General features: G+C 47.3%; 1 protein-coding gene across 3 annotated transcripts in view; it reads left to right on the top strand.

The window, feature by feature from the left end:
• Nucleotides 1-22,453, top strand: part of MAP1A (microtubule associated protein 1A) — a 53,331-nt gene extending 30,878 nt beyond the window's left edge. For 2 of the 3 annotated variants that reach the window (XM_030497802.1, XM_030497800.1), the window contains 5 exons: nucleotides 4,733-4,815; nucleotides 5,489-5,629; nucleotides 7,386-16,233; nucleotides 17,885-18,117; nucleotides 19,050-22,445. In XM_030497802.1, the coding sequence (XP_030353662.1) occupies nucleotides 7,536-16,233; nucleotides 17,885-18,117; nucleotides 19,050-19,205 (9,087 nt within the window). In that variant the 5' untranslated portion in view covers nucleotides 4,733-4,815; nucleotides 5,489-5,629; nucleotides 7,386-7,535 and the 3' untranslated portion in view covers nucleotides 19,206-22,445. Of the gene's footprint in view, nucleotides 1-4,732; nucleotides 4,816-5,488; nucleotides 5,630-7,385; nucleotides 16,234-17,884; nucleotides 18,118-19,049 lie in introns of all 3 variants that reach the window. The other variant, XM_030497799.1, reaches the window with a different exon arrangement.
• Nucleotides 22,454-24,795: the final 2,342 nt, after the last annotated feature.

Consider the following 24,795-nt stretch of genomic DNA (forward strand, 5'->3'; position numbering starts at 1 on the left):
ATTTCTTTACTGCCTGAGCCCATGGGAGGGGCTGGTCCCGCCAGCTGTGCCCTGTCAGTGTGCTCAGTGAGCTGTGTGCCCCTCAGGTGCCGGTGCAGGACACTCTTCCCAGCGAGTGCATCCACTCCTCTTGCTAACAGCATGTGGCTTCCCTGGTCTTGTGGGGGGCTGGGTCCGTACTGGGTCCGTAGCTGGAGATAGGAAGGTGTATTTGCACAGATGGGATAAGAGGCAAGACCCTGCTCAGAATTCTGTGCAGGACCTTTCCTCTGGCCCTTGTAATCTCTGTCCTAAGGAGCTGTAGCTTGCTGTACTCAGTATAGTCCTGCAGTGTTTGTGCAATAATGCATTGTTTAATTTTCTCTGAATGGACACCGTCTGGGGCTGGATCCTTTTTCTCCCATTGGCACAGAAGAAGCTGCAGTTGGAGACTACAGCCCCAGAATGAAAGTCAGTCACTATCTTGGCATTGTGATGGCATTTCAAACTGAAGGAAATGGCAGGCTTCCAGCTTGCACTAATTCATGTTAGTTGTGCAAAATTATGTGCTCTGAAAACCCTCATGCATGGTTTGACTGTCTTTAGAGGTGGTCTCTTCTCAATAGGTCAGAAAGACCATGTTACAAAACGATTAAGCTCTTCACTAAAGTGTGGCAAAAGTACTGAACCCTAGCAATGTCTAGGATCTTCTTGTAAGAAGAATCTCTTCACAAGTGCCACTCTGAAGACATACGTTTATAACATCATGCTTTGCTCATCACTTACTCATCCTAATGGTCATAGCAGAACTAGAAGAGTTCCAGGGATAGGTGACTGGTCGTGAGATGCTAGAGAAACTCTCCTCTTAAGGAACTCATGGCGAAGACCAGAAGTTTTCTGCCTTGGTGGCAATAGGATGAATAGAAACATTCGCTAGAAGCAGACAGGCATTGTGATGACTGCAGTAACCAGAATGTGCATTCAGGCACAAAGTGAAGACTTGTATGAAATGAAAAATTCTATGCTAATGAACTTTACTTGCACGGTTACTGGGGGAGAGGAGATTTCATTTAATGTAGCAGCTTGAAAGCATAGTTTGAGAAGGCTGAGCAGGATCAGGGGTCTGTGTTCAGAATGCATGTAGAAATCTGTGGTCAGAGAGGTACGTTCAGATATTTGTTCCAGGCAAGTTGAAGACAGCAGTCTTTGGGGGGCTGAGAAGGATATTCCTTGTACGGGTGAATGTAATTAAGGGATTTTGCCATTTGGAGTGGTATTTCCATGTGTGCATTTCACTGAGATAGGGCTTTAGTAAGGGCAAATATCTGGCAATGACCTGAACGGTGTGCTCTCAGTCCCTATGCAGTGTCACTCGTGCTGTTTCTGTTTCACGTAATTTTTGTTAGTCAGAAGAAGGATGTCCCAGTCTGTGTTTAAATCCTTTGTCTGCATAGCTGCTTCTGCAGGCCTGTACAGAGGAAGCAGCCAGCAAAGGGCTCCTCAGGCTGGTGAGCACTTGGATTCAAAGAGACTTTGGGATGATGGATATTCCTGAAGCTGGGCACAGCCCAGTGTTTGCTCTGTCACTTGCAGAGGTGCTGCTGTCACTGAGCTGGGGTGGCAGCCGCTGAGCGTGAGCAGGGGCTGGGGCACTTGCGCCTCATTCAGTTTGCGTTTCAGCCTGGAGTTTGTGTGTTGTTCTGCTTTATCTCTGAATTAGGTTAAAGAACAGTTTTGGGTTTCAGCACGTGTGCAGTGATTCAGGGTTTCTGGAAATGGGCTGTCTGTATGGCTGTGCTCCTGTATCCTGAGAACCAACTGCTGCAACTGAAGAAGGGGAACCTGCCCAACAGCAGGTCAGGAGCAAAGTTCAGGAGGGCTGCACTGCTTCAGAGAGTCACTGAATCGTAGGTTGGAAGGGATGTTTTGAGATCGTCCAGTCTCACCTGCTCAAGCAGGGTCAGCTAGAGTAGGTTTCCCAGGACTGTCCAGTTGGGTTTTGAGTGTCTCCCAGGATGGGTACTCCCACAGCCTCTCTGTACAACCTATTCCAGTATTTGACCATCCTCACGGTAAAAAAAACCACAAAAAATGTTTTTTTGCGTTCAGATGGAACCGCATGTGTCTGAAGTTGTGCCTTTTGCCTCTCGGCCTGTCACTGGGCACTGCTAAGAAGAGTGTCTGGCTTCCTCTTCTTCCTTGCCTGCCATCAACTATTCACACATACTGATAGATCCCTCCCCCTCCCCAAGCCTTCTCTTTCCCGGCCTAAACAGTCTTGGCGTGCTCAGCCTTGCCTCATCTGACAAAGCTTCGATCCCTTAATCATCTTCACCAGACCCAGTATTTCACCATTCCTACTTTCCATCTGCCAGCAGCTTCTGGCCCCACAGCTTGAACCCTTCTCTTTCTTTCAAGTGTGAAGGGGGTGGCCCCTGAGGGGGTGCAAGGACCGGGCAGAATGCAAACCAGCCGCACTTTGTTCACCGCTTTTGGCAATGGCAGCTCCACTGCTTGGTCTGGGCCTCAGAAATGGCAAAGAGCAGCAGTGTTTCCATGCCTGCTCACCCTGTACAGCTGACATGGTCCTCCAGGCGCTGCCCAGCCAGCAGCCCTCAGGCTGTCACTGCCTCTGCAGCACCTTGGTGCTGGGAAGGATGCCCGTGTCTGGACACCAGTGACTGCGCTGTGCCCAGAGCCCTCTTTCCCCATGGCACAAGGAAGAGTCTGCTGGTGCTGGTTCTGCACACCAAGCTGTGTTCTCAAAGTGATATGGGTAACGATTGCCAAAAAAGTCTGTCTGGGATGTATAAGCAGCAAGGGGGCAGAAGTTGAAGCCTGAGAAATGGCATGGGCTTCACTTTGTCCCAGACCTACTGTTGAAAAAAGGGAACAGATCACTTCTGTTTGGAATGCTCTGAGCTGTGTGTGAGTGGAGGTGTTTGGCGTGGGGGGAGCTGTGTGAAAACTGCATGACGCATCAGTGAGGAAGCGAGGTACTCCTTGTGTTTGCTGCTGGGATCTGAGCAATGCTTTTACAATTACCGTTACCTCGAGGATGAGTGGGTTTGTGCTGCCTTTGGGTGCAGTGCCTGCTCCAGAGCACTTCCTGGCCCTCTCACACTGCTCCCCGTGGGCTTGCAGCATTACTTCTTTGAGCAGAAGCCTGGTTCCCAGCCTTTCCCATCCACACACCACATCCCACATCAGGTGGCAGAAATGCCACTGAACTCCATGCAGGCATTTCCTTTGCAGAGTGATGGTTTTGCTTTAGTCTGGAGGAACCATTTTTAGACAAACTGAAGGAACGCAAGTTCAGAAAGCAGCTAGAGATGCAGACTAGAAATAGTTCAGCTGTGAGCTTAGAGCCACTCTCATTTTGGGTTAAAAGTTGCCTTCTGGGCATATCTACCTAGTTTATGCTTAATTGCTGGCAGCCAAGGTAAAACATCCCAATAAACTGAGTTTGATTTAAGCTATACTGAGCATTGGCCTTTCTCCGACTTCTTTCTTTTTGTGTCCTTCTGTTGAGTTTCTTTGAAATATCAGTTTGATCGAGCTGGTAGAAGGATTGAGATCTGCCTAGAAAGAGATCTGATGGAAGGTTGTGGAATAAAGAGGGTAGAAACAGCAGCATTGACAGAAAGCAGCAATTTTCTGGAAGATGAAAGCTCAAAATAGATGTCCATTTTCAGTGAGGATCTGTGGCCCTCCAGTCCAGGGCTTAAAGCCTATGAAAGATTTAAACCCTACAAATTATGCATTCCAACAGTTAAGTTCTAAGTGTCTGGCTTTAGAGTGGATATAATGCCCAGAGGTAGGGATTTGCAAAGACCAGAATGCAAAAAATTACATGCTGCTTGCAGTGTGAAGGGAAAAGCTGCAGGAAGGTCCTGTACATCGTCCCGCTTCCCAGTGCTGTTTGCTGTGGGTGCACAACGGCGGCTCTAGCGCTGCCCTTCAGGACAGCAGGCATCGCCACTCTTCTTCCTGATAATAAGGCCCAGGAATTATGTCAGTATTTTGCCAAATATCCATGTAATGCCTATGCCAAGGTGAGCACACAAACTGCTTTTTTGCACTGCCAGGATCTTGCTTGCTCTTCTTTAGCTCTTTCTTTTTTGCCTAAATATATAGAGAGCAGACTCCTGTCTGGGTGCCTGTTTGTGACTCTCTCAGGGGGAGACAGGAGGATAAGCATTCTTACCAAGGAGGTGGTTCCAATACCAGCAGTTTACCTCTCGGAGTGCACATCTGGATTAAAGAAAAACACACCAGAAGAGAAAAAAAATGATTAAGAATGTTAAGAAATTGGATCTTTGTGCTGCACCACTCACTGAAGGGTGAGCTGGCATACACCAGCTAACTCATAGAGCCCTGTGGTAACTAAGGCTTGGACAACGTCCAGAGATACCTCTCCATGGTAGCTGCAGTGAGGTGAGATGCTCCTGTCTGGAGGAGATAACTGCACTGTGCCAGCATTTACGGCACAGCTATGGTGGGGCTGCCTGGCACAGGCACGCAGCTTGGCATGGCTGGTGCTGTGGAGTCAGAACACACTGGAGCTGAGTTGCAAATTGTGCTGATCCAGAACTAGGATTTCTTTTTTTTTTTCCTACTGAAAAGAGTTTGCTTTGTTCTATGAGACCCAGGTATTGGGTCTAGAATGCAAGTTGAAGCCTTGCAATCAAACCCGTGCAAATACTGTCTCATCAGCTTCTCCCATCCTGTTTAATCCCTTGCCTCTCCCCAGGCCAAAGAACCCTCCATCACCGGAGTGATACTCTGGAGACAGTGATCCTTGTAAATCCCAATGTGGACAGCATCGTGTCTGAGGTAAGGACCAGATGCCAGTGGGTTTTCTCCACCTTAGCTCTCTCACCCTTGCTAGACATAAAGGTCACAATCATCGTTTTGCACCTTCTGGAGAGTTCGAACATGCTGCTAGCCTGCTGCAAGGTGTGCAGAAGCAGGGAGGTGTTCTGGTCTCGTTAATAAGGTACATGCAGTAACCAGAATTCTGTGGCAGAATTTACCGTTAGACAAAGAAACACATGAGAGCACATGGTTTCTTATGTGCTAGTCCTTTAAGAATGAGCTGCTTCCTGGAAGAGTTAGTGCCTTAGCATTGCCTGATTTTAAGGATTTCTTGGGAGCTTGTAGAGTTTCCAAGCAAACAAGGTGGAGTGGCTTCTGAACCTTGAGCATTCCAGTTTGATGAGACTCTAAATGTGGTGCCCTTTTGCATGGCAGTGTAACACCAAACATCTAGCATTGGCCTGCTTTCTCAGTGTGAATTATGATGTGACATATGATGTGGAGCTGTGTTGGGCAGGCAGTAGCAGTGTCTTCTCTCTTCAATAACCTGCTCTCTTGTATGTGGAAAACTTATTTTTTGGCTATTTGTGAATCACATGTAAGTATCATTTGTCCATGTGATTGGGTTTCTGGGTGCTGATGAGGAATACAGATAACTTTTTGGCTGCAACACTCTGTCTCATGGTAACAGGTCCGCTCATTGGTGTGTGATTCATCAGCCCACAAACTACTGATCTTCTGCGGTCAGAGCTCAGATCAGGAAGGAGACTTGATCCTGCAGACTGGGACCTTCACTTACCAGAAGTTTGCTGAGATACTTTCAGACCCGGAGGTGAGTGTGAACTGTAAGCCAGCATGTCCCCCCCTGTTCACAGAGTGCAGGACAGAACAGAGCAGCCTGTGCTGCTCCTTCAGGTGGCACATCTGCCAAGGGATGGGCTTGAAACCCAGTGAAAATTTGCACTCCATAAATAATTGATGCTATGGCCTTGGGCATCTTGCTTGAACTCCCTGGCTTAAGTTTGCTAAGGTGGCAGCATGGGTGATTCCACCTTTAAGTGCCTAGTTTGAAATAAACTTCCATACCGCCTCTGCAGAGGGCAGACACTCAACATTTCTTAAAGCAGGTCTTAAAATATCTGTGGGCAGCTTCCAAAAAACAGCCATCAGAGGCCATCATTGCCCTAGTGGCAAATGTGGCTATTTCTCTTCATTTCACAGTCAGTCCAGCAAGCATAAGCCATTCGCAAGGTTCAGAGTCTTCCTCAGAGGTGTCTGAAGATGATGAGGGGATTACTAAATGCTGATTAAGTAACTACATGATGATTAGATAATTTCAAATGTTGTTATTTAATCACAGAATTGCAGAATCATTCAGGTCGGAAGGGCACTTGAGAAGCCTATAGCCCAATCTCCTGAATAGAGCAGGGTCAGCACTGAATTTAGACAAGATTGCTTAGGGCTTTGCCCAGTGGAGTCTTGAAAACCTTAAAAGACATCTCTGAACCTCTGCTCTGATGCTGATTATCTTAGCTAGGTGTACTATAGCTTTCCTCAGAGGCTTTAAACTCTCTTTCTGTTGGCACTCGTTGCCAATACAGATATGCTGCTTCAGTTTTTTATAAGCCCTACTTCACTGATCACTATGTGCCAGCTGTTTAGAATCTCTCTGAATGTACAGTTGCTGCAAGAATGGCTGGGTGATATATTGACAAGTGATAAGCATTGTTGCTGTAATTAAATCAGCAAATCTGCCCATCATTTATTTTAGGCTGATTGTTCTCATTTATTTCTGGTACCTATTTGGATGCTAACTAGTTAATTAATTAAGGGCAGTCTAAGAAGGAGAACACAGTGTAAAGAAGTGTAGTAATCTCATTCCAGATACTTAGGAAGTCTGAGGTTTAATGCTGCTTTGGTGGGGATATGTTCAGCATAGCTCTAAGGAGCCTTGGAAATTTTATTGACCTTAGTTCTACTCAGTAATCATGTAGCACGTCCCCAGCCCTGTATATTATTGGAGATGGAGTTATGACTTTCAAAATAGATCCTAGGGAAGAAAATGAGTCTGAATAAAAAAGTAAGTCCTGTGGCACTAAAACTGCACCAAGTGCTGTATGATCATTCGCTAGCCAACAACCGAGGGTAAGTTCAGGCAATGATTGAAAAGGGTATCTCAGGGTTAGAATTCACAAATCAAACAGAAACTTCTACTTTTGAGCCCAAGTCAGGGACTGATATCCCAGGTTACATAGGAAGAAGTAAGGAAAGAGGACAAGTTGGTTCCTGCATTCCTTTTCTTTCCTGAGGTCTTGTCACTGTGCCCTCCCAACAGTCAGGAAGCGGAACAGCCCGTCAACATTAAGAATTTCAAAGGAGAGCAGAACATGGCCCCGTGCATCTATTTGCAAAGGACTTTTGCTTTTGGATTGTTTGATCTATCCGCAGTGTTTTCTGTCAGCAAAGTGCTCATGGTTCTTCAATATTTCTGTATTAACTGGCAGAAATACTGCCAGTTTTTTTTCTGAAGTGCCAAATTGGTCTCAGAGCTGTATTTGACCTTTATTTGCTTGTGTTTGTCTCATTAGGTTACCCAGATTCTCTGCGACACTGATTCTGATATCAAGGCCTCCCTTACTGTGTCGTGCTTGGGAGAAGGAGACTGGAGCAACCTTGGACATCCTCGATTTCAGGAAATTATTAATCTGAAATTGAATCCTGATCCAGTTCTGCCAGAAATGGATGGGGTGTCTGAGTTTGCAGAATATGTCTCTGAGACAGTTGACGTGCCATCTCCATTTGATCTCCTGGAGCCACCCACCTCAGGGGGCTTTTTGAAGCTTTCTAAACCCTGCTGCTACATATTCCCTGGGGGAAGAGGTGATTCTGCTCTCTTTGCTGTCAATGGGTTTAACATCCTTGTGGATGGTGGCTCTGACAGAAAATCCTGCTTCTGGAAGCTGGTAAGGCACCTGGATAGGATCGACTCGATCCTGCTCACCCACATTGGTGCAGACAACCTACCTGGCATCAATGGGCTGCTGCAGAGGAAAGTTGCTGAGCAAGAGGAGGAACAATCCCAGGGCTCTACCAACTACAGTGACTGGATGAAGAACCTAATTTCTCCTGAGCTAGGGGTGGTTTTTTTTAATGTTCCTGAAAAACTGAAGATGCCTGAATCATCCATGAAAGTAAAGAGGAGCATTGAAGAAGCTTGTCTGACACTGCAGTATCTCAGCAGACTAGGCATTAAAGCAGAGCCTCTCTACAGGGTGGTGAGCAGTACCATTGAACCTATCACACTTTTCCATAAAATGGGAGTGGGTAAGCTGGACATGTATATACTGAATCCTGTCAAAGACAGTAAAGAAATGCAGTTTTTAATGCAAAAATGGGCTGGTAATAGTAAAGCAAAGACTGGCATAATTCTCGCAAGCGGGAAAGAAGGTGAAATTTCTGTTCCCTATCTCACATCCATCACAGCCCTGGTGGTGTGGCTTCCAGCCAGCCCAACAGAGAAAATTGTAAGGGTTTTGTTTCCTGGAAATGCTCCTCAAAATAAGATACTGGAAGGTCTTGAGAAACTCAAGCACCTGGATTTTCTGAGGTACCCAGTGGCTACTCAGAAGGATATCACTTCTGGAATACCTCCACCTGTGCTGAAGCAGACCAAAATTAAACAAAGAACTGACAGTAAAGAGAGTCTCAAATCTTCCCCCAAGCCATCTGTGACAAAGCAAGCTAAGAAAGAAGAGGCAGTTGAGGAGGGGATTAAGGAGGTAAAACCAGAAGTCATAAAGGATGCTAAAATTGAGAAAAAGGTTAAAGAACACTCAGAGAAAATTCTTGAGAAACCTGTTAAACATGAAAAGATAAAGACAGAGACAAGTGATGCTCTCAAAGCTGAGAAAAGAAAATTGGCAAAAGACAAGGTTGGAAAAAAGCATCTCAAAGAGAAAGTATCCAAACTGGAGGAGAAGAAAGACAAAGAAAAGAAAGAGATTAAGAAGGAGAAAAAGGACTTAAAAAAAGATGATGGAAAGAAAGAGGAAAAAAAAGATTCCAAGAAAGAGGATAAAAAGAAGGAAACCAAACCAGAGCCCAAAAAAATTTCTAAACCGGACTTAAAACCATTTACCCCAGAAGTAAGAAAAACATTATACAAGGCAAAAGTTCCAGGCAGACTCAAAACTGAGAAGATCAAGATCAAACCTGAAAAGGAATTACCTGCTGATCTGAAGATGTCACCAATGGAGAAGACACCTGTACAGGTGGAGCCAGGAGAGGCTTCCATAGCTGAACAGAGGTTAGTCCTATCTTCACCAGAAGATCTTACAAAGGACTTTGAGGAACTGAGGCATGAGGAGAAAGAGGCCTTGCAGGTGATGCAAGAAATGTCTGATATTGAGGTTAGTGATAAGATTATGAGAATACCTGAAACTGAGATAAAAGAGACTGCTGACATGATTGCTCAGAGCTGCCTTGAAGTAGATCTGCTTTTGAAAACAAACATTCCTGATCAGGTAATGACTACTGCTGATATGGAAGAAGTATCACCAGCAGAGGAAAAGACAGTCCCTCAGCTAGAACCGAGAGCAGGACTTGCTGAAAAAATAGAGGATGAAAGAAGAACAATAGATGAAAATCGTGATATGAAACACTGCGAGACAAAAGCTGAGCAGGACAAGGAAGTTCAGCTGTTTGCGGACAAAGAACAGGTACCATCACAGATAGACCTCTTAGCAAAGGGTGTTCGATCATCAGTGCTCAGAGAGGAAGACAAGGAGGAAGAGGAGAAAATCCCTGTGGACAGAAAACAGAGGGAAGCAGAAACAAAGACTTGTGAGGGGACAGAGGCACAGGAAGAGGGTGAGAAGGAAAAGAAAGAAGATGTGATAGAAAAGGCAGAACTGGAAGAAAAGGAAGAACACCTTGTGAAGGTAGAGGAGAAGGTGGAAGAGAATAGAGACTTCTATGAGCTGAATCAGGATGAGAGGGAGGACAAAATATTTACCACTACAGAAAAGGAAAAAGAATTTAGTGACATGGGTGAGAAAAACAAGTTACTTGAAAAGGACATAAGAAAGGAAGAGTCATATCTGAGCAGTCTGCCAGTCACACCAGGGGCAACAGCAGAACATGTTTCATATATCCAAGATGAAACAATCCCAGGATACTCAGAAACAGAGCAGACCATTTCTGATGAAGAAATACATGATGAACAGGAAGAGAGGATCCCACACTTGAAGTACGATGTCAATGCCTATGACATTTCTGTTCCTGATCACCCAGGCTCTTTTGAAGCAATACATGGAATACAGGCCATGCCTACTGCTGACCTTTCAGCCAAGGGCTATGTTGGCCAGGAGTCTGAAATCCTGGCATATCCTACAAACATTGTGGCAGCACCTCTCGCTGAGGAGGAACATATATCCTCTGCTACCTCCATTACAGAATGTGATAAGCTTTCATCTTTTGCAACTTCAGTAGCAGAAGACCAATCTGTTGCATCTATAACAGCACCACAAACAGAAGAGACTGGGAAAAGCTCTTTACTTCTAGACACAGTAAACAGCATGCCCTCCTCTCGGACTGAAGCAACCCAAGGTCTCGACTATGTTCCCTCTGCTGGCACAATCTCTCCCACATCATCCTTGGAGGAAGACAAATATTTTAAATCTCCACCCCCTGAAGATTTCCACACATTAGCAGAAGGAGAGAGAAAACTGGAAGCTCAAAAAAAGGATCTTCATGAAGAGGCAGAAGAAGAGGAAGAAGAAGATGGGACTCCAAATATTGAAATGCCTGAGAAACTCAGGGGGCATTACAGTGCCCCCATGTTTGCTCATCAAGCATGTCCTGATAACGTGTTAATCGATGTTCCCACGCAAGTGATGCAAACTTCTGGTTTGCCACTATCCTCTGAAGAAACACCATTTTCCCAGGTTGATGCTGCAGAGGCTGAAGAACGATGCATGAGTCCTGATGACAGTACAGTCAAAATGGCCTCTCCCACCCCATCTGGCCCCACTAGTGCAGGACACACACCTTTCTACCAGTCTCCAGTGGAGGAAAAACTAGAAACAGTAGATTCAGATCTATTTGAAAAACAAACAGATGATGCTGCCAAGAAATTGGAAGGCCAAACTTCTGTTGTGGTGAAAGGAACCAAGGATGAACCTCTCGGAGAAGACGAGGTATCTGCAGCAAAATACAGACATGAAAAAGAAGTGCCTGGACCTGTACAGCACAAGCTGGACCTGGGCAGTGATGTTCCAGTGTCTCTTGGAGAGGAGGTGCAGGAAGAACCACTGGGGAAGGAGGAGCTGCCCTGGCTCTCCTACCACAAGCAGGAGACAGTGGTGATAGGGGAGGAGGAAGAGCGTCCCGTGCGGCTCCATCCCAGCACAGATATGTTTCTGGAGCCAGAAAAAGAGCAAGGAACTAAATCCATGACAGAAAGTTTAATGGGATTTTCAAAACACTTGTCCTTTGAGCCATTCTCTACCACAGAAACATCTCCAGGAAATGTGGATCCTCCACAGTTCATGAGCCAAAGCAAATCTGAAAGCAACAAATCTTCACAGTTTTCACCAGATGACACCAAATCACTTTCTTTTACAGAAGAAAGTATTGGTAAAAAGACCTCAGATACTTCTGTTAAGGGAGTGACTGCTGAAGAAGGAAAACTGCTGTATTTCACAGGAGACACCTCAGAAGAAGACAAATCTTCCCATGTTTCCATTAAAGACATTTCTCCAGAAGAGACTAAATCCATTTCTCTCACTGAGAGCCCCAGCAAGGAAGTCTCTTCAGACATTTTTGTTAAAGGAATTTCTCCAGAAGACATCAAATCTCTTAGTTTCACAGAAGAGATACCTGTAAAAGAAAAAACTATGTCTGAATTTACTGCTAAATTCCCTTCAGAAGCTGCGAAATCCCTGGATTTCACAGAGCAGAGCCCAGCCACATATGAAAAATCATTGAAAATTTCTGCCAAAGAACTCACAGAAGAAGTGTCAAAATCTTTTCCTTGTCCAGAAAGTAGCTCAGTTAAAGACACATCACTCAGAGATAGTTCAACTGAAGATACATCTCCAGATGACAGCAGTTTATTTTCTGCATCAGAAAAGGGTCCATTTAGGGGAAGAACTGCAGGCTTGGACTCTCAGGGAGTATCTCCAGATGCAAAGGGGTTACACTTCACAGAATCTAGCCCAACTGAGGATAAAACATCTTCACACATTTTTGCTGAAGCTGTAAAACCTTGCAGGTTCAGCGAAGCTCAAGAAGAAAAATCTCCAGAAATGGAAGACTTTTACATGAAAGATTTAAGCTGTGAGAAGAAAGTGTGGTTCCCAGAAGAGGTGGACGAGAAACTTGTTCAGGGAAGGAGGCAGAGATATGACAAAGAGAGAGAGAGCACATTCTTGGATGAGGTACCAGAATATGAAACAAAATCCCCTCCTAAAATGGGACATGAGGAGATCCTGTCTCCTGAAGTGCCTGCCAGTCACACCTGGAGAACAGCAGAAAGGGAAGCATGGGGCTCTGCGTATGGGTATCTTCAGGAAGGAAGAGAGGCTGAAAGAGGAGGGCAGTTACCCAAGGAAGAGAATGAGAATCTCTGTCATGCTGAAGACAAACCTGTGCTACAGCAAGCAGAAACAGCATGTTTAAAGATAGAATCGTGTGATTACAAAGAAGACACACAGAAGAGTGCCAAACCTACATCAGAAGCAAAGAAAGAGGAAACAGTTCCTACTGACATCACGCTTCTAGAAAAAACACAAACAGAAAGTTCTCCTCTGCCTTCTCAATATGTCTCTGGTGAGGAAAATCAGGCCAAAGCATTAGCTGGAAACAAAGAAAGGCAAGAATTGTTCATGACATCTAAACAAGATTACTCCTACTTAGATGATGAGGAGAAAGCTGTCCTAGATATCTATGCAAAGTCACTAGACCAAGCACTGACGGCATCTCCCCTGTCTGTAATGGCTACCGCTCAGGAAAAGGAGATTGACACACCACCAGAAACAGAGAGGCCTTACAATTTAGATCAGCGCAAGCCACTTTTACAGGAGGAAGTCCCACTGAAGAAGACAGAAAAGAAATCAGACATCAGTGGTTTGTATCAGGAAATAGACTGTAAATACAAGTCAGATAGAAAGCAAGAGGATGACTGTAAATCCACTGAGGGTCTCTATGACTCTACAGGAAGAAAAAAGCAGATGGCAGCAGCATCTACTCTGTTGCAATCTACAAGACCAGCAGAATATGAATATATAGCAACGTCTCCAGAAGGAAGTGCTTCAGGGTCAGGGCAGCATGCGCACTCCCTCCTAGGACAAGGCCCTTGTCAAAAAAGCAGTGCTGCCACGGGCCATGCCAAGGCTGCAGGTTCTGCCAGCCGAGTGGCATATCCTCCAGAGACCTATTCCATGAGCTCGCCTGAGCCTTATTCCTATGAGGAAGGGGTCTGCAGACCCAGAGGTGATGACAGTTTTACAGGACAAGAGCAAGAAGAAAGAGAACCAACTCCCTACCCTGATGAAAGAAGTTTCAAGTATGCTGACATCTATGAGAAGATGATTGTGTCTGGAGTTGGATCCTCCCCCTTTGCACCCAGTCATGCAGACAGCCCAGTTCACACTGACAAGGTGCCAGCAACAGCACTGATTTCTCAAAAAGGTCAAAGCTTTCATGTCTCTGCAAAGGAAGAAGAGTCCTGCCTTTATACCTCTGCTGAGAAGGAGTTGTCATCTCCAGCATCCCCTAAAGATAAAGCAGATTCAGCCTTTGACTATACAGACATCCATGAAAGATACTTGCCCTTGTCTGAAAGAGTTAAGCCTAGGATATCTGAAGGACAGGAAAAATTGAAGGTGTCTTCTGCTTCGCGAGAAGAATTGGACTCTGAAATGCACCCATCATCTGCAAGCACAGCATTTGCCTCTCCCACAGACATGACTGATATATTTTATCAACAAAAATCAGCTGCTTATGTTGATGCTGCTTGTCCAGATGAGAACATCCTTTTGTCTAGCCAGGATCAGGCATCTCTGTTCCTGAAATCTGAAAGCCCAAATCCCAAAGACACATACTATGAGAAAGCAGGTCGAGGGGAAGAAAGCACAAGTGACTCAGAGTTAGAAAAAGGTGCTAAGGAGAAATCTGAGAAGGAGTCTAAACTGCACAGCCCTGCTAAAGGTACAGGCACAGCCTATGCACACATCTCAGCAATGGACAAGTTTCATGTACCAGAACCCCTTCTGCAAAGCACGTGTCAGGAGTCCATTTCACCCAGTTCTACTGCCTCGTCACCCTCTGATCCAGGGTGGAAAGAGGAATATGGAAGTAGGAAAACTGCATCAGCCACTGTTGTGAGGACACGTGTTCCCGGTTACAGTGACCTGCCAGACATAGGCATAGATCAGCAGACTTCAGAAGTGTGCCAGCTAAGACAAGATTCTTCACAAAAGAGAGAGGTTGCTGAACATTCCACAAAAGAATCACATTTCTGTATAACAGATTATCCAAGTGCAGCAGTGGCCTCAGAGAGCCAGGACCAAGCCATAGACTTGAAATCTGCTTCTGGAAAACAGGAAGAGGCATTCAAAAAGGGCCCAACAGCAGAGGGCACAGAGATGCACAGCCCTTTGGGATTTGAATGCTCCCTGCTAGGAAAGAGTGAAACATCCAGTATGTTCAGACATGAGCAAACCTTGGCAAGCCATTTTGGGGATATCTCTCTTCCTTTAAAGGCTCCTTGTGCTTTGCTGTCAGACCAGGGGAAGAAAGATGAGTACTTGGAGGTTCCTGAGAAAATCAGCAGCCTTGACTCATCTTTTGCTAAATTCTCACCACTGAGTCCATATGAAGAAGATAAGTTGTTCTCCAAAGCTGTGGAAAAGGAGTCTGTGCCCCATCGTCAGCTGAAAGATGACTCTTCCAGCCTGTCAGAGGAACCTTCATCTGAAGCTACCACTCCTGTGATACCGACTAAAGCAGAAAGTTTCTACTCCCATATGCTTTCGACATACACGGGTGCAGGAGAGGAACCAGGTACCAGGAGTCTTTGGGACGTGTCTCCACAGATTCCAGATAGTACTGTGAAAACATGTACAGCTGAAACCAAAGACTTTGTGTTTGCTAAAGAACATGGTTCTCCCTTCACCAGCGGCATGGGTGACAGCATTTCGCCAAGCAGAAAGGAGTGCCAGAGCTCAGAGCCCACACCATTCTCTGCAGAGAAACAACGGCAACCCTGTGTAAGCAGCCCAGAGCAGAAGGCACCATTTGCAGAACACCCGATGACACTGACATCTCTCCCTGATGTCCTCACATCATTTCCTCCTCATCAGCACGAAGATGAAACCACAGCCAACGGTCCAACAGAGGTGAGCACCAGTCTGCAAGCTTTCCAAAGTACGTACCATGCAGCAGAGGCAAAAGATGAAAAACCATGTGCTGATTCTGACAGCAGTTTTTCTCCATGCGCAGGCAAAGAGGACATAGAGAGGCAGAGCCGTCCTTCCTCTCTGATGTCCCCTGCACACAGTTTCCAGCCCTTTTTTCCAGATGTGCAGAGGGGTGGAAAAACAGAGGACCATGGAGATGCTTCCCACGAGATGGAGCCACATCTAGGAGGCAGTTTTGATTGCAGACAGAAATTCTCCTCATGTGAATACAAGCACAGGAAAGGAGAGCTCTCTCCCTCATTCATCAACCCGAGCCCTCATGAGCTCTCTGAAGATAGTGACCTCTCACAGGAGGACGGTCATCCTTCAGTGCAAGGAAGACCACCCCATGCTAGTAGTAGTCCCATGCAAAGTGCCACAGTGGAGGAAACTCCTCCAACATCAGTGAGTGATTCTGGAACCTCTCAGTCAGACTCGGATGTCCCGCCTGAGACAGAAGAATGTCCGTCCATCACAGCAGATGCCAACATGGACTCGGATGAAGATGCCGATTTCCTCCCAGTGGACAAAGCTGTTGGGAATGCTCATCACACCAGTTCTAGGTCCAGCCATGATCCTCAGCCTGTTCCAATGGTAGATCCCCATCCCCATCCTCCTCACCCTGATGTCTGCATGGTAGACCCTGATATGTTGGTAAATGAGCAAAACATGAGCAGAACTGATAAAATCTCCAAGAAAGACATAAAAGAAAAGAACAAAGGTGTGAGGAAGCCCTTGAGCAAACCCAAGTCTTCCTCACCTGCACGTAAATTAGATGTGAAAGGGAAGCGGTCCCCCACTCCTGTGAAACAGCCATCGGACAAATCTCCAAAATCTGTCACTGCCAAAAAAGAAAGAGATGGTGGAGAAAAGCCCAAACCACGCAGTGGAATGGTGCATCCAGAGGATGAGTTATCCCGGAGCAGCCACAGCAACCCTGGCAAGAGCCTTGTTAATGGCATCAAAACAAACCCTGGTAAGAAATTCTTCCTTAAGCATGCATGTCCATAGAATCACAGAACTCCAGAGTGGTTTGGGTTGAAGGGACCTTAAAGCTCATCCAGTGCCAACCCCCTGCCATGGGCAAGGACACCTTCCACTAGAGCAGGTTGCTCCAAGCCCCTGTGTCCAACCTGGCCTTGAACACTGCCAGGGATGGGGCAGCCACAGCTTCTCTGGGCACCCTAAAGAATGGAGAAAACTGGGAAACAGCTGATGTCTGTGGTCTTAGCAGGTGCGCATTGCAGACACTGTGGCAAAGAGAGGGTGTAATAGAAGTGGGGGAAGGTTTGCAGGGGCACTACAGGAAACTCCTCTCGCATGAGAGCAGCTGAAGGGAAAGACTCGAAGAGAGCCCCTGTGCGTGTGTGTTGTAAATACAGCTCAGGAGAGGCAAACTGGTGTCACTGGCAGCAGCAGCGATGGACAAGCCACATGGTTGATGAAGGGGCTGCTCAGTGTAGTGGGGAGTGAGAGGAAAGCAGCGGCCAGAGCAGTGAGGTGGTCACAATGCCAGGCCCAGGAGGGCTCTGCAAAGGAATGTGGACTGAGCAGGGGCTGAGAGATCTGATGCTTGTGATCAGCTGACAAGCACATAGGGTGCAGTCAAGAGGGAGCCTGCACCAGCGTATTAGCAGAATGCCTGTACAGAAAAGTCATATCTTGGAGGTGCTGAACAGAAGAACTGGCAAGATGCAGTGCCTGGATATGTGAGTCTGAAGGGAGGGTTGAGACAAAGTTATAGGATGTAGAGGTTGTGCATGGAGCAGTGCTGTGAGTTGCCCAAAACAAACTTGGGGTGAGGAGTCAGCATCCGTAAGGCTGGCTGAGAAAGGAAGGAATTCTTTGTGTAGCAGCCAGGCAGCACAATGAGGTGTCCATCCTAGTAGTTAGTGGCTTTTTGCTCACAGAAGAGACTGTCCAGAGATCACAGCATATGGAAGGAAAAAGAGGACAGAGGACTCTGTGATTCCACAGAGAGCAGGAGAGAGAGGAGGGACAGTCCTTCTACGGGTTGTGTGTGTATATATATGCATATATATTGCTGAGTATAACAGCGCTTGTTTGACCATCTCTCATCTTATAAATGTAAGCAGCAGCAAATGAAGAAAAGAGGTACAAAAGGTTGATAGGAAAGAGCAATAGAGTCCTTGGAATGGCAGTGATTCACAGGGATGGCAGAAAGCCAGTGTGGAGTATCCAGAAAGGCTACTGTAATACCTTAGGATAGCATATAAAGGCCATCAGAATGGGTTTCTTTAGCAAATGTAGATTATTAAACAACAAAATTCAGGACTAAATATTGTTTGGGATGACAACTCTGCAAAAGCTAATAATAGAGATTTTTGTTTCCCTTCTCCAGGAAAAGCTTCTGAGCCTAAAGCCTTCCAGTCCCTCCCCAAAGAACAGCAGAACTCCCTTTCCCTCCCAAGAGCTGTGACAACACTGGCCCAGAAATATACCCAGGTCACCTCTGAGCAGCAGAGCCTGGATAAATCTTAACTTTGTCACTGCAGCTGCAGGGGAAATGCAGCTTTCTGGAATTCAAGTCCTTCAGTGTTAATTTGAGTGTTTGTCCTTTCCAGAAGGGTTTTGATAGCCTCTCTTTTCTTTTTTTTTTCCCAAAGCTTCCAATAATCCTAAGAGCAGTTTGCCTGTGCCCATGGGTCCACCTGTCTATGTGGACTTGGCATACATCCCCAACCATTGCAGTGGAAAGAACACGGATCTGGAGTTCTTCAAGCGGGTTCGAGCATCATATTATGTTGTGAGTGGGAATGATGCAGCCAATGGAGAACCAAGCCGTGCAGTGTTGGATGCCCTCCTGGAGGGGAAGTCTCAGTGGGGGGAGAACCTGCAGGTAGGTCACAGGAATGCCAAGGAGTGTGTGTGATGCTACTTGTGTCACAAGTGCTGGGGAGGAGGTATGTGTCACAGAGATACCCAGAGGGAGTATATGAGGACATACTGAGAGGAAGCAAATGATATTGGGCAAGTATTGCTCTACAATCTTAAAAGAGTAACTGTTTGTACCCATGATGAGGACACCTGCAAAGTGGTGTGAGTGGAAGCAAGTAGGTCCTCCTTTCCTTCTGAGGGGAGGAAGCATTTAGAGATCATACACTCCTCCTTATCTTCGTCAAGTGAGAACAAGCACCATCACAGTCTGTATTTTCATCACAGTGTCCCACACCCAGTGGCATTTGTTGCTCACTGACAACCTTTCTGATGGCAACTTTTTATTAGTGCTTTTAAACCAGAGTGTTCTTACACATAGTTCTTGCTCAGTTCAGTTTGCAGGACATTCCGAGTAGACGTTCTTTCTGAAGCCAGGTATGTGGCTTCAGAAAGAAAACAAGTGTGTATGTTCTTTCAGATCAAGCAGCCTCAGATTTCAAGGTCCCTGAGTGGCACATTGGGTCAGTAGGCATGTAAAGTCTACTGTCAGGCCATTAACAGTGACACTTTCAGAATTGTTCATTTTCACACTGAGGGATCTTTCTAAGGCTGTTTCAGGAGCTCCACAGAGTGATGCTTTCCCCTGCACTGCAGCTGTTTTCATCATTAAGATCTTAGTCCTGCCAGTTTGCAGCCATTGTGCTGGTAGTGCATAAAATAAAGCACCAGCTCTGCCTTAGAGAGCCTGACTTCTGAAAGACATTAAATAGAACAAGAAGTACCAAGGGTACAGTGTTCCAAAATGAAAGGGAAATTTTAGCCTCAGCTCCTGTGGGCATTGTTTGTCACTGCAGATGTTCTCAGGCAATCATTCCTGCTGCTTTCTTTTCCCAGGTGACATTGATCCCAACACATGATACTGAGGTCACACGAGAATGGTACCAACAGACCCATGAGAAACAGCAGGAGCTAAACATCATGGTACTGGCAAGCAGCAGCACTGTTGTAATGCAGGATGAATCTTTTCCAGCCTGTAAGATCGAATTCTAAATCTTCCACACTTTGCGTTCATCCATTGACTCTCCAATCACCGATGCAACATCAGAGACACCATCTAATCACAGTCCAGTTCTTCTCTGGTTTAGTCCTCTACATGGTTCCCATTTGTCAGGCAATCGGGTATCCATCTAGCTCAGCACTGGATGCCATGAGAAAGAAGTGTAGGGCTCTAATATTCTGGACTGAGCTGAGAATTTGTGCAAGAGCAGTTGCAGGCCAGGGGCACCTTCATTTTCCCTGCTTTATTTGGCTGCCTGTACCGTTTCTGTAGACTATTTTGGCTGCCTTGCTGCTGTGAGAGCTTGTTCTACTCTCTTCCTGGCTGCCTTGCCATTTAACTTGTAGCACCACGAACCTCATCTTTTTGGTGAGGGCTGAACTGCTGCTGCTGCATGTAGACAGTGCATGGGGGGTAGGGGGGACAGAGAAGAAAACTAATTTGCAAAGAAAATGCACCTAGGAAATGAGGGAAGGCGAAACCCTCCAACTGTAACGTGACAGTGAAGGTCATTCTTCCATCTCCCATCCTCAACATACAGGTGGTGATCTCAGCAAGGGTCCTGTGCTCCAGCTAGGCAGGACCCCTGCTTGCCAGTTCTCCCTGCAGGTTTATGTCCCAAGTGTTTGGTTGTAGCATCCTGCTTCACTTGCTGGCTATGCTCAAGGAACTGGGATGAAGGACAATTTTGGGGATGTAGGTGGGAGGGGAGGGTTCAACCTGTTCTTTGCTACAAAGAGCACATTCCTAACCGGCTAACTTGAGCTTTGCACTCACAGAGTGGCCGACTTACTCCTGCACGTCAGCAGTGTGACAGTAGGAGGCACAGATGGGCTGTTGCCTGAACAGTCACACAAAGAGAGTATCCAAACGCACAGCTATAGCCCCCTGTAAAGCAGAAGGGCTGAAACAACCCTGGCCACTGTTGGCCTAAGATGTATGAGAAACCTCCCTGTCCTTGTAAACCAAAGGCTTTCTTGAGGATTGTGGTGAGGCAGCTGAGGAACCTGCCTGAGAGAGGCTGGTGTCTGGCCGGTGTAGCTGGCGTGTGCCAGCTGTGCAGCAGCAGCAGGTCCCTCGCTGCCTGTATATCACTGGCCTGAGCGCTTAGCTGTGTTCAAGCTTTGTATTGTTCCCCCAAGCGTTCAGGATGTGGGGAGCAGAACCTGTGGTGTGAGGAAAGAGAATCCCCTTCCAAAAACACTTGGGGAGAGTAGTTTAGCAAGTGTAGCTGCTCTCAGTCCCTCCACACCTGAGGCAGGGACGAGTAGAGTCCTGTTGCCAGCGTAGTGGAGGTGCTGTCAAACGGTGCTGTGCGCACCGCACAGCCCGCTGCTTGCACACCTACTGTGGGTGTTGCTCTCTGGCCATCCTGGCACAAGTGTAGCCCCGAGTGCATCATTGCTACTAACAGTCACCCAGATCCTCCTTAGTCTCCAAACCCATCCCAGCTGCAGAGCTCCTGCAGGGAGAGCAGCAGGAATGTTAGAATCTGAGAGCATTGCAAGAGGAACTTATCACAAAGATGGCGTTTATCTTTCTGTAAGACAAAGAGTGGCACTAGGGTGTGCTCTGGGGAAGGCGGGATGAGCTAGAAAGCAATACTGCAAGGCTTGACATACAGCTCAAAGGTATTTCCACCTGCTGTGTCACCCGCTGTGTCACCCACTGTGCTTGGCCCGGAGCCGAGGTCTGACTCCATAATAAGCATCCAGAACCCCGTGTTGTGCTTGCCTGGGGCACATCAGTCTCAGTGCTTGTTTTCTGGCAGCTGACACAAAGAAAATGCTGCTTAGAAACCTGCTCCTAGGATTAAAATGGAGTTTCTAGGGTAATTGTTTATTTTGCATTTAATTTATATATTTTTTGATGTTAAGCTGCATTTTGTGTAGATTTACTATTTTAATTTATACATGTTAATATGACACCATGTGCTCTTAGTGTCAGTTCAGAGGTTTCTCAGTGTAAATACTTAGATGCTGCAATTTGAACAACAACATACAAAGGCCACAGAGAACCTGCTGGCAGCAGCAGGGCTCTGCCTGCAGCCGGCACGGCCGTGTCTGAACCGCAGCGGCTGCAGCACAAGGCTGAGGCTAGCCGCAGCCAGCCCTTCGGCACAGCCCTTGTTAGGAGCATGTCAGCTCACGTGGGGACTTAGCAAATCCCTGCCCTGTGGTGTACTCATTTTAACCATGGAATCACAGTGTGTCTGCCAGAAGAATAAATGTCGTTCTCTGTAACCCGATGGGGTCAGTGTCCATGAATGCTGGTTATGGCAAGCGACTGCAGGTGGTACCACAGCTGCTCCTGCTGCCCCTGGACACTGCTGGGGAAGGGGGGGAGCTCCCGGCTCACCTGCAGCGGGGCTGCTGCCCGCAGTACAGGAACGAATGTGACCCTCACTGACTGGCTCCCTGGATCCCGAAGCGTGGCTAGGTGTAAAAGCTAATGCACTAACTTTAGATAGACCCACACATGAATGTTTTCTCAGTTTTAAACTTGAAGCAATTCTGACTAAGCAGCAGCAGTAGTGAGGCTTTGCAAGGTGCCTGTGTCCTCCAGGCAGGAGTGTGGTCACTGGCACGTGTTCTAGCGTAACCCATGCGCTCAGCACTGCTGCTCTCTGCAGCCGTGCTGCTTGGACACCTCTATCCTGTACCAGTTCGCTTCCGCCTCAAGGCGCCACACTTTTTGTTTAGTCTTTTGTGTCTGTCCTCCCTTCAATTTCTCTCCTTCTCTCCTCACCTGCCTCCCTTCCCCCCCCCCCCCCCCATCTTAAAAGCCTACGGGGAAAAAAACCTTGTAAAAATGCCAATTTTTAAAGATTCTGCCGCTGCTGAGCCTGCAGGAGCCAGCAGAACCCATCCAGAGCCAGAGGTAATACAACACTATAGAGAGAAAGAGTTAAACTCTGCTTTTGCTTGTTTCTGCATGTGGGCAACAACGCGTAATCTTCCTGTATGTAATAGGTACGAAATACTATTTTAAACCTATAATTAAAGAAGTGAACGTCTTAACTGTATTGAAATGGCAACTTGTGCTCCTAGCTTCTTCTATGCTAAGTGTCTTAAGAACAGAGCCCTGATTCTTTTCTTCAACATCATGTTTCTTTTTGAATTTAGTTCTTTAAGTTCTGTCCTTTTGCCCATTTCCATGTGAAACACTCTGTAACTAACTGCTGTCAAGAGAGGAGCCCAACACATTCATAATAAAGCCACATTAACTGCGAACAAGAACACTTCCAGCGGTTTCAAACTGTTCTTTGAGTCCCTGCTGCAGGCAGGGGCACAGGGGCTCTGCTGCCTTCCCTCTGTGAGTTGAGGTGAGCCCCAGCTTTGCCACTAACACCCCACCTGCACTGACACAGGGGCATGGAGCCTACCTAGGACCCCCACCTCCCTCCCTGCCCCCTACACCATGGCTGAGGGCCCAGCTGTGGACCCAGACCCCGGTGCTCCGGTGTGGAGCCCGGCACAGCCTGTCCTGCTGCTGCAGCTCCTGCTCACGCTCTCCATGGCAGGCCTCTGCCGGGCCCTGCGCTCTGGGAAGGGCAGCTCGGACCAGCACTGCCGGCATTCCTTGGACTGGACACATCTCTGGTCCTGGGGAAGGCAGGAGGGACTTGGTTCAGGGCCTGTGGGCACTGATGGGGCATCCCATGCTGCCAGTGCCCATTGCAACAGCGGGCCTTTGTACCTCTGCAGAACTCCAAGCCGACCTCTCGAGCGGGAGGCACTTGATTTCAGCTCTTTAGCTACTCAGCAGCAAGTGAGGGCAGCAGCCCTGTGCTCTGCTGGTGCTGGAGTGCTGCTGCCTGCTCAGCTTTGCTCCTGCCTGGGGGTCCTCAGGAGGAGGCAATGGCACAGCTGAATGCAAGGAAAAAGGAAAGCAGGCACTGGGCTATGGCCCTCAGAAGAGAGGCCATCGTGGCCACGGAGCATGGCACAGCTTGTGCAGTATGCAATGGAGAGCTCAGGGCAACTGCTGAAGCTGCTACTGACAGGGGAGGAACCACAAACCATTACCCTAAACCAGGAACTATTTCCACAGCTGCTTTCCAGCTAAGCAAGCATACGGACATCGCCATGCTCCTGCTCACTGAGAGGCTGTGACTGTACATGCATTTCCCAGAGGTGTACAGTGGTGGGAGCCTAAGGACCTTCCTGCAGAGCAACTTGAAGAGGCAAGCAGCAATCCTTCATGCTCCTGGGCCTATTGTCCCCCTGTGGCCAGCAAAGGAGCAGCCCATTGACTGAGCAGCACAGGAACCAAGAGTCCTGGACCACAGGAGGAGCAGGGACATAGGACCCTCACACCAAGCGCAGACATCAGTGTCCTCTACTGGTCGTCTGTGTCTGTCACTTGCTGTGCAGGACTTGGGGAGGGAGATAAGGGTTAGTAACTTGTGGGGAAGGGGCATGGCTCTGAGAAACCAGAAGAACAGATAAGCAAAAGACAGCTCCCAGTAAGGCAATGACATGGCCCTCCCTTCACCAACTCCTTCAGTATTTGTCAACTAGTGCACCAGAGGAGTGTCCAAGGCAAAAGCAGCAATATTGAGTTTGGTGTTTTTTCAACAGTCAGGGCTGCCTGGACCTTGAAACACCAAAGCCCAAACCCTGCACATGCTGCACAGCCCGCCCCTTCCTGCAGCTCTAAGGACTGGTTGAGAGAAGGCCTGCCACTTTCCACAGCACACAGGCCATTGCTGTACTCTGGCTCCTTGGTACAGACAGTTGCTATTTGCTGCCTGTTCTGCTACAGAGGGCCCATCTCTCTGAACTGTTTTCCCACTGCACACACTGTCAACAACTCAGGAAAAGCCTGATCCAAACTACCCTAACCACTGCAGACAAAGTTTGTGGCTACACCCAGCCAGAGACACAGGACCATGCAGCAGCCACTTGTGCACATCACTATTTATGCAGCCCAAAGGCATTTGAAAGTGCACCTTATGCTGCATTAGCATAGATTTGAGGAGCAGGAACCGGCTTTGGCAGGATTAAGCCAAAAATACCAGCTTCTGCTGCTGTGCCCACAAGCTGTGCAACCGTCCTTTTCTTCCCTCCACTTTGTGAGTCACAGCCCTTCCTTACACCACCCTTCCATTTGGAAAGGGCTTTGTGGATTAATCACTGCCGCTGCTAAACCAAGAAAATATGGTAAAGACACTGCTAAGAAAAGATGGTCAGTGCTCAGATTTCACAACACATGCTGCAGGTGTTCATTTAAAGCTTTAGAGCATCATGAAAGGACCACAAACTTCTCAACATTGGCAGTCAATAAGCAGCTCTTTTAGAGTAAAGGGCACCATCCCTTCTTGGCCTACCTATGGAAGAGAGCAGACACAGCCCGGAGCCCCGCTCCTGCACCACAGCTGGGCAGCCCAGCTTTCTTCTCAGCTGCCTGTAGGACAATACCTGCCCTTGAGTTCAGGACTTCTGCTCCCACAGCACAAGCACCACCAGCCACAAGTCACCAGCCTGTCTCCCTGTTACCCTCTGATCCTACAAACATCACAGTATTGTCACTATGCGAAGTACCAATGCAGCTAATTTCTGGCTAGAGGACTCAAGCAAC

This window comes from Strigops habroptila, chromosome 9 (assembly GCF_004027225.2).
Source record: "Strigops habroptila isolate Jane chromosome 9, bStrHab1.2.pri, whole genome shotgun sequence".
Lineage (NCBI taxonomy): Eukaryota > Metazoa > Chordata > Aves > Psittaciformes > Psittacidae > Strigops > Strigops habroptila.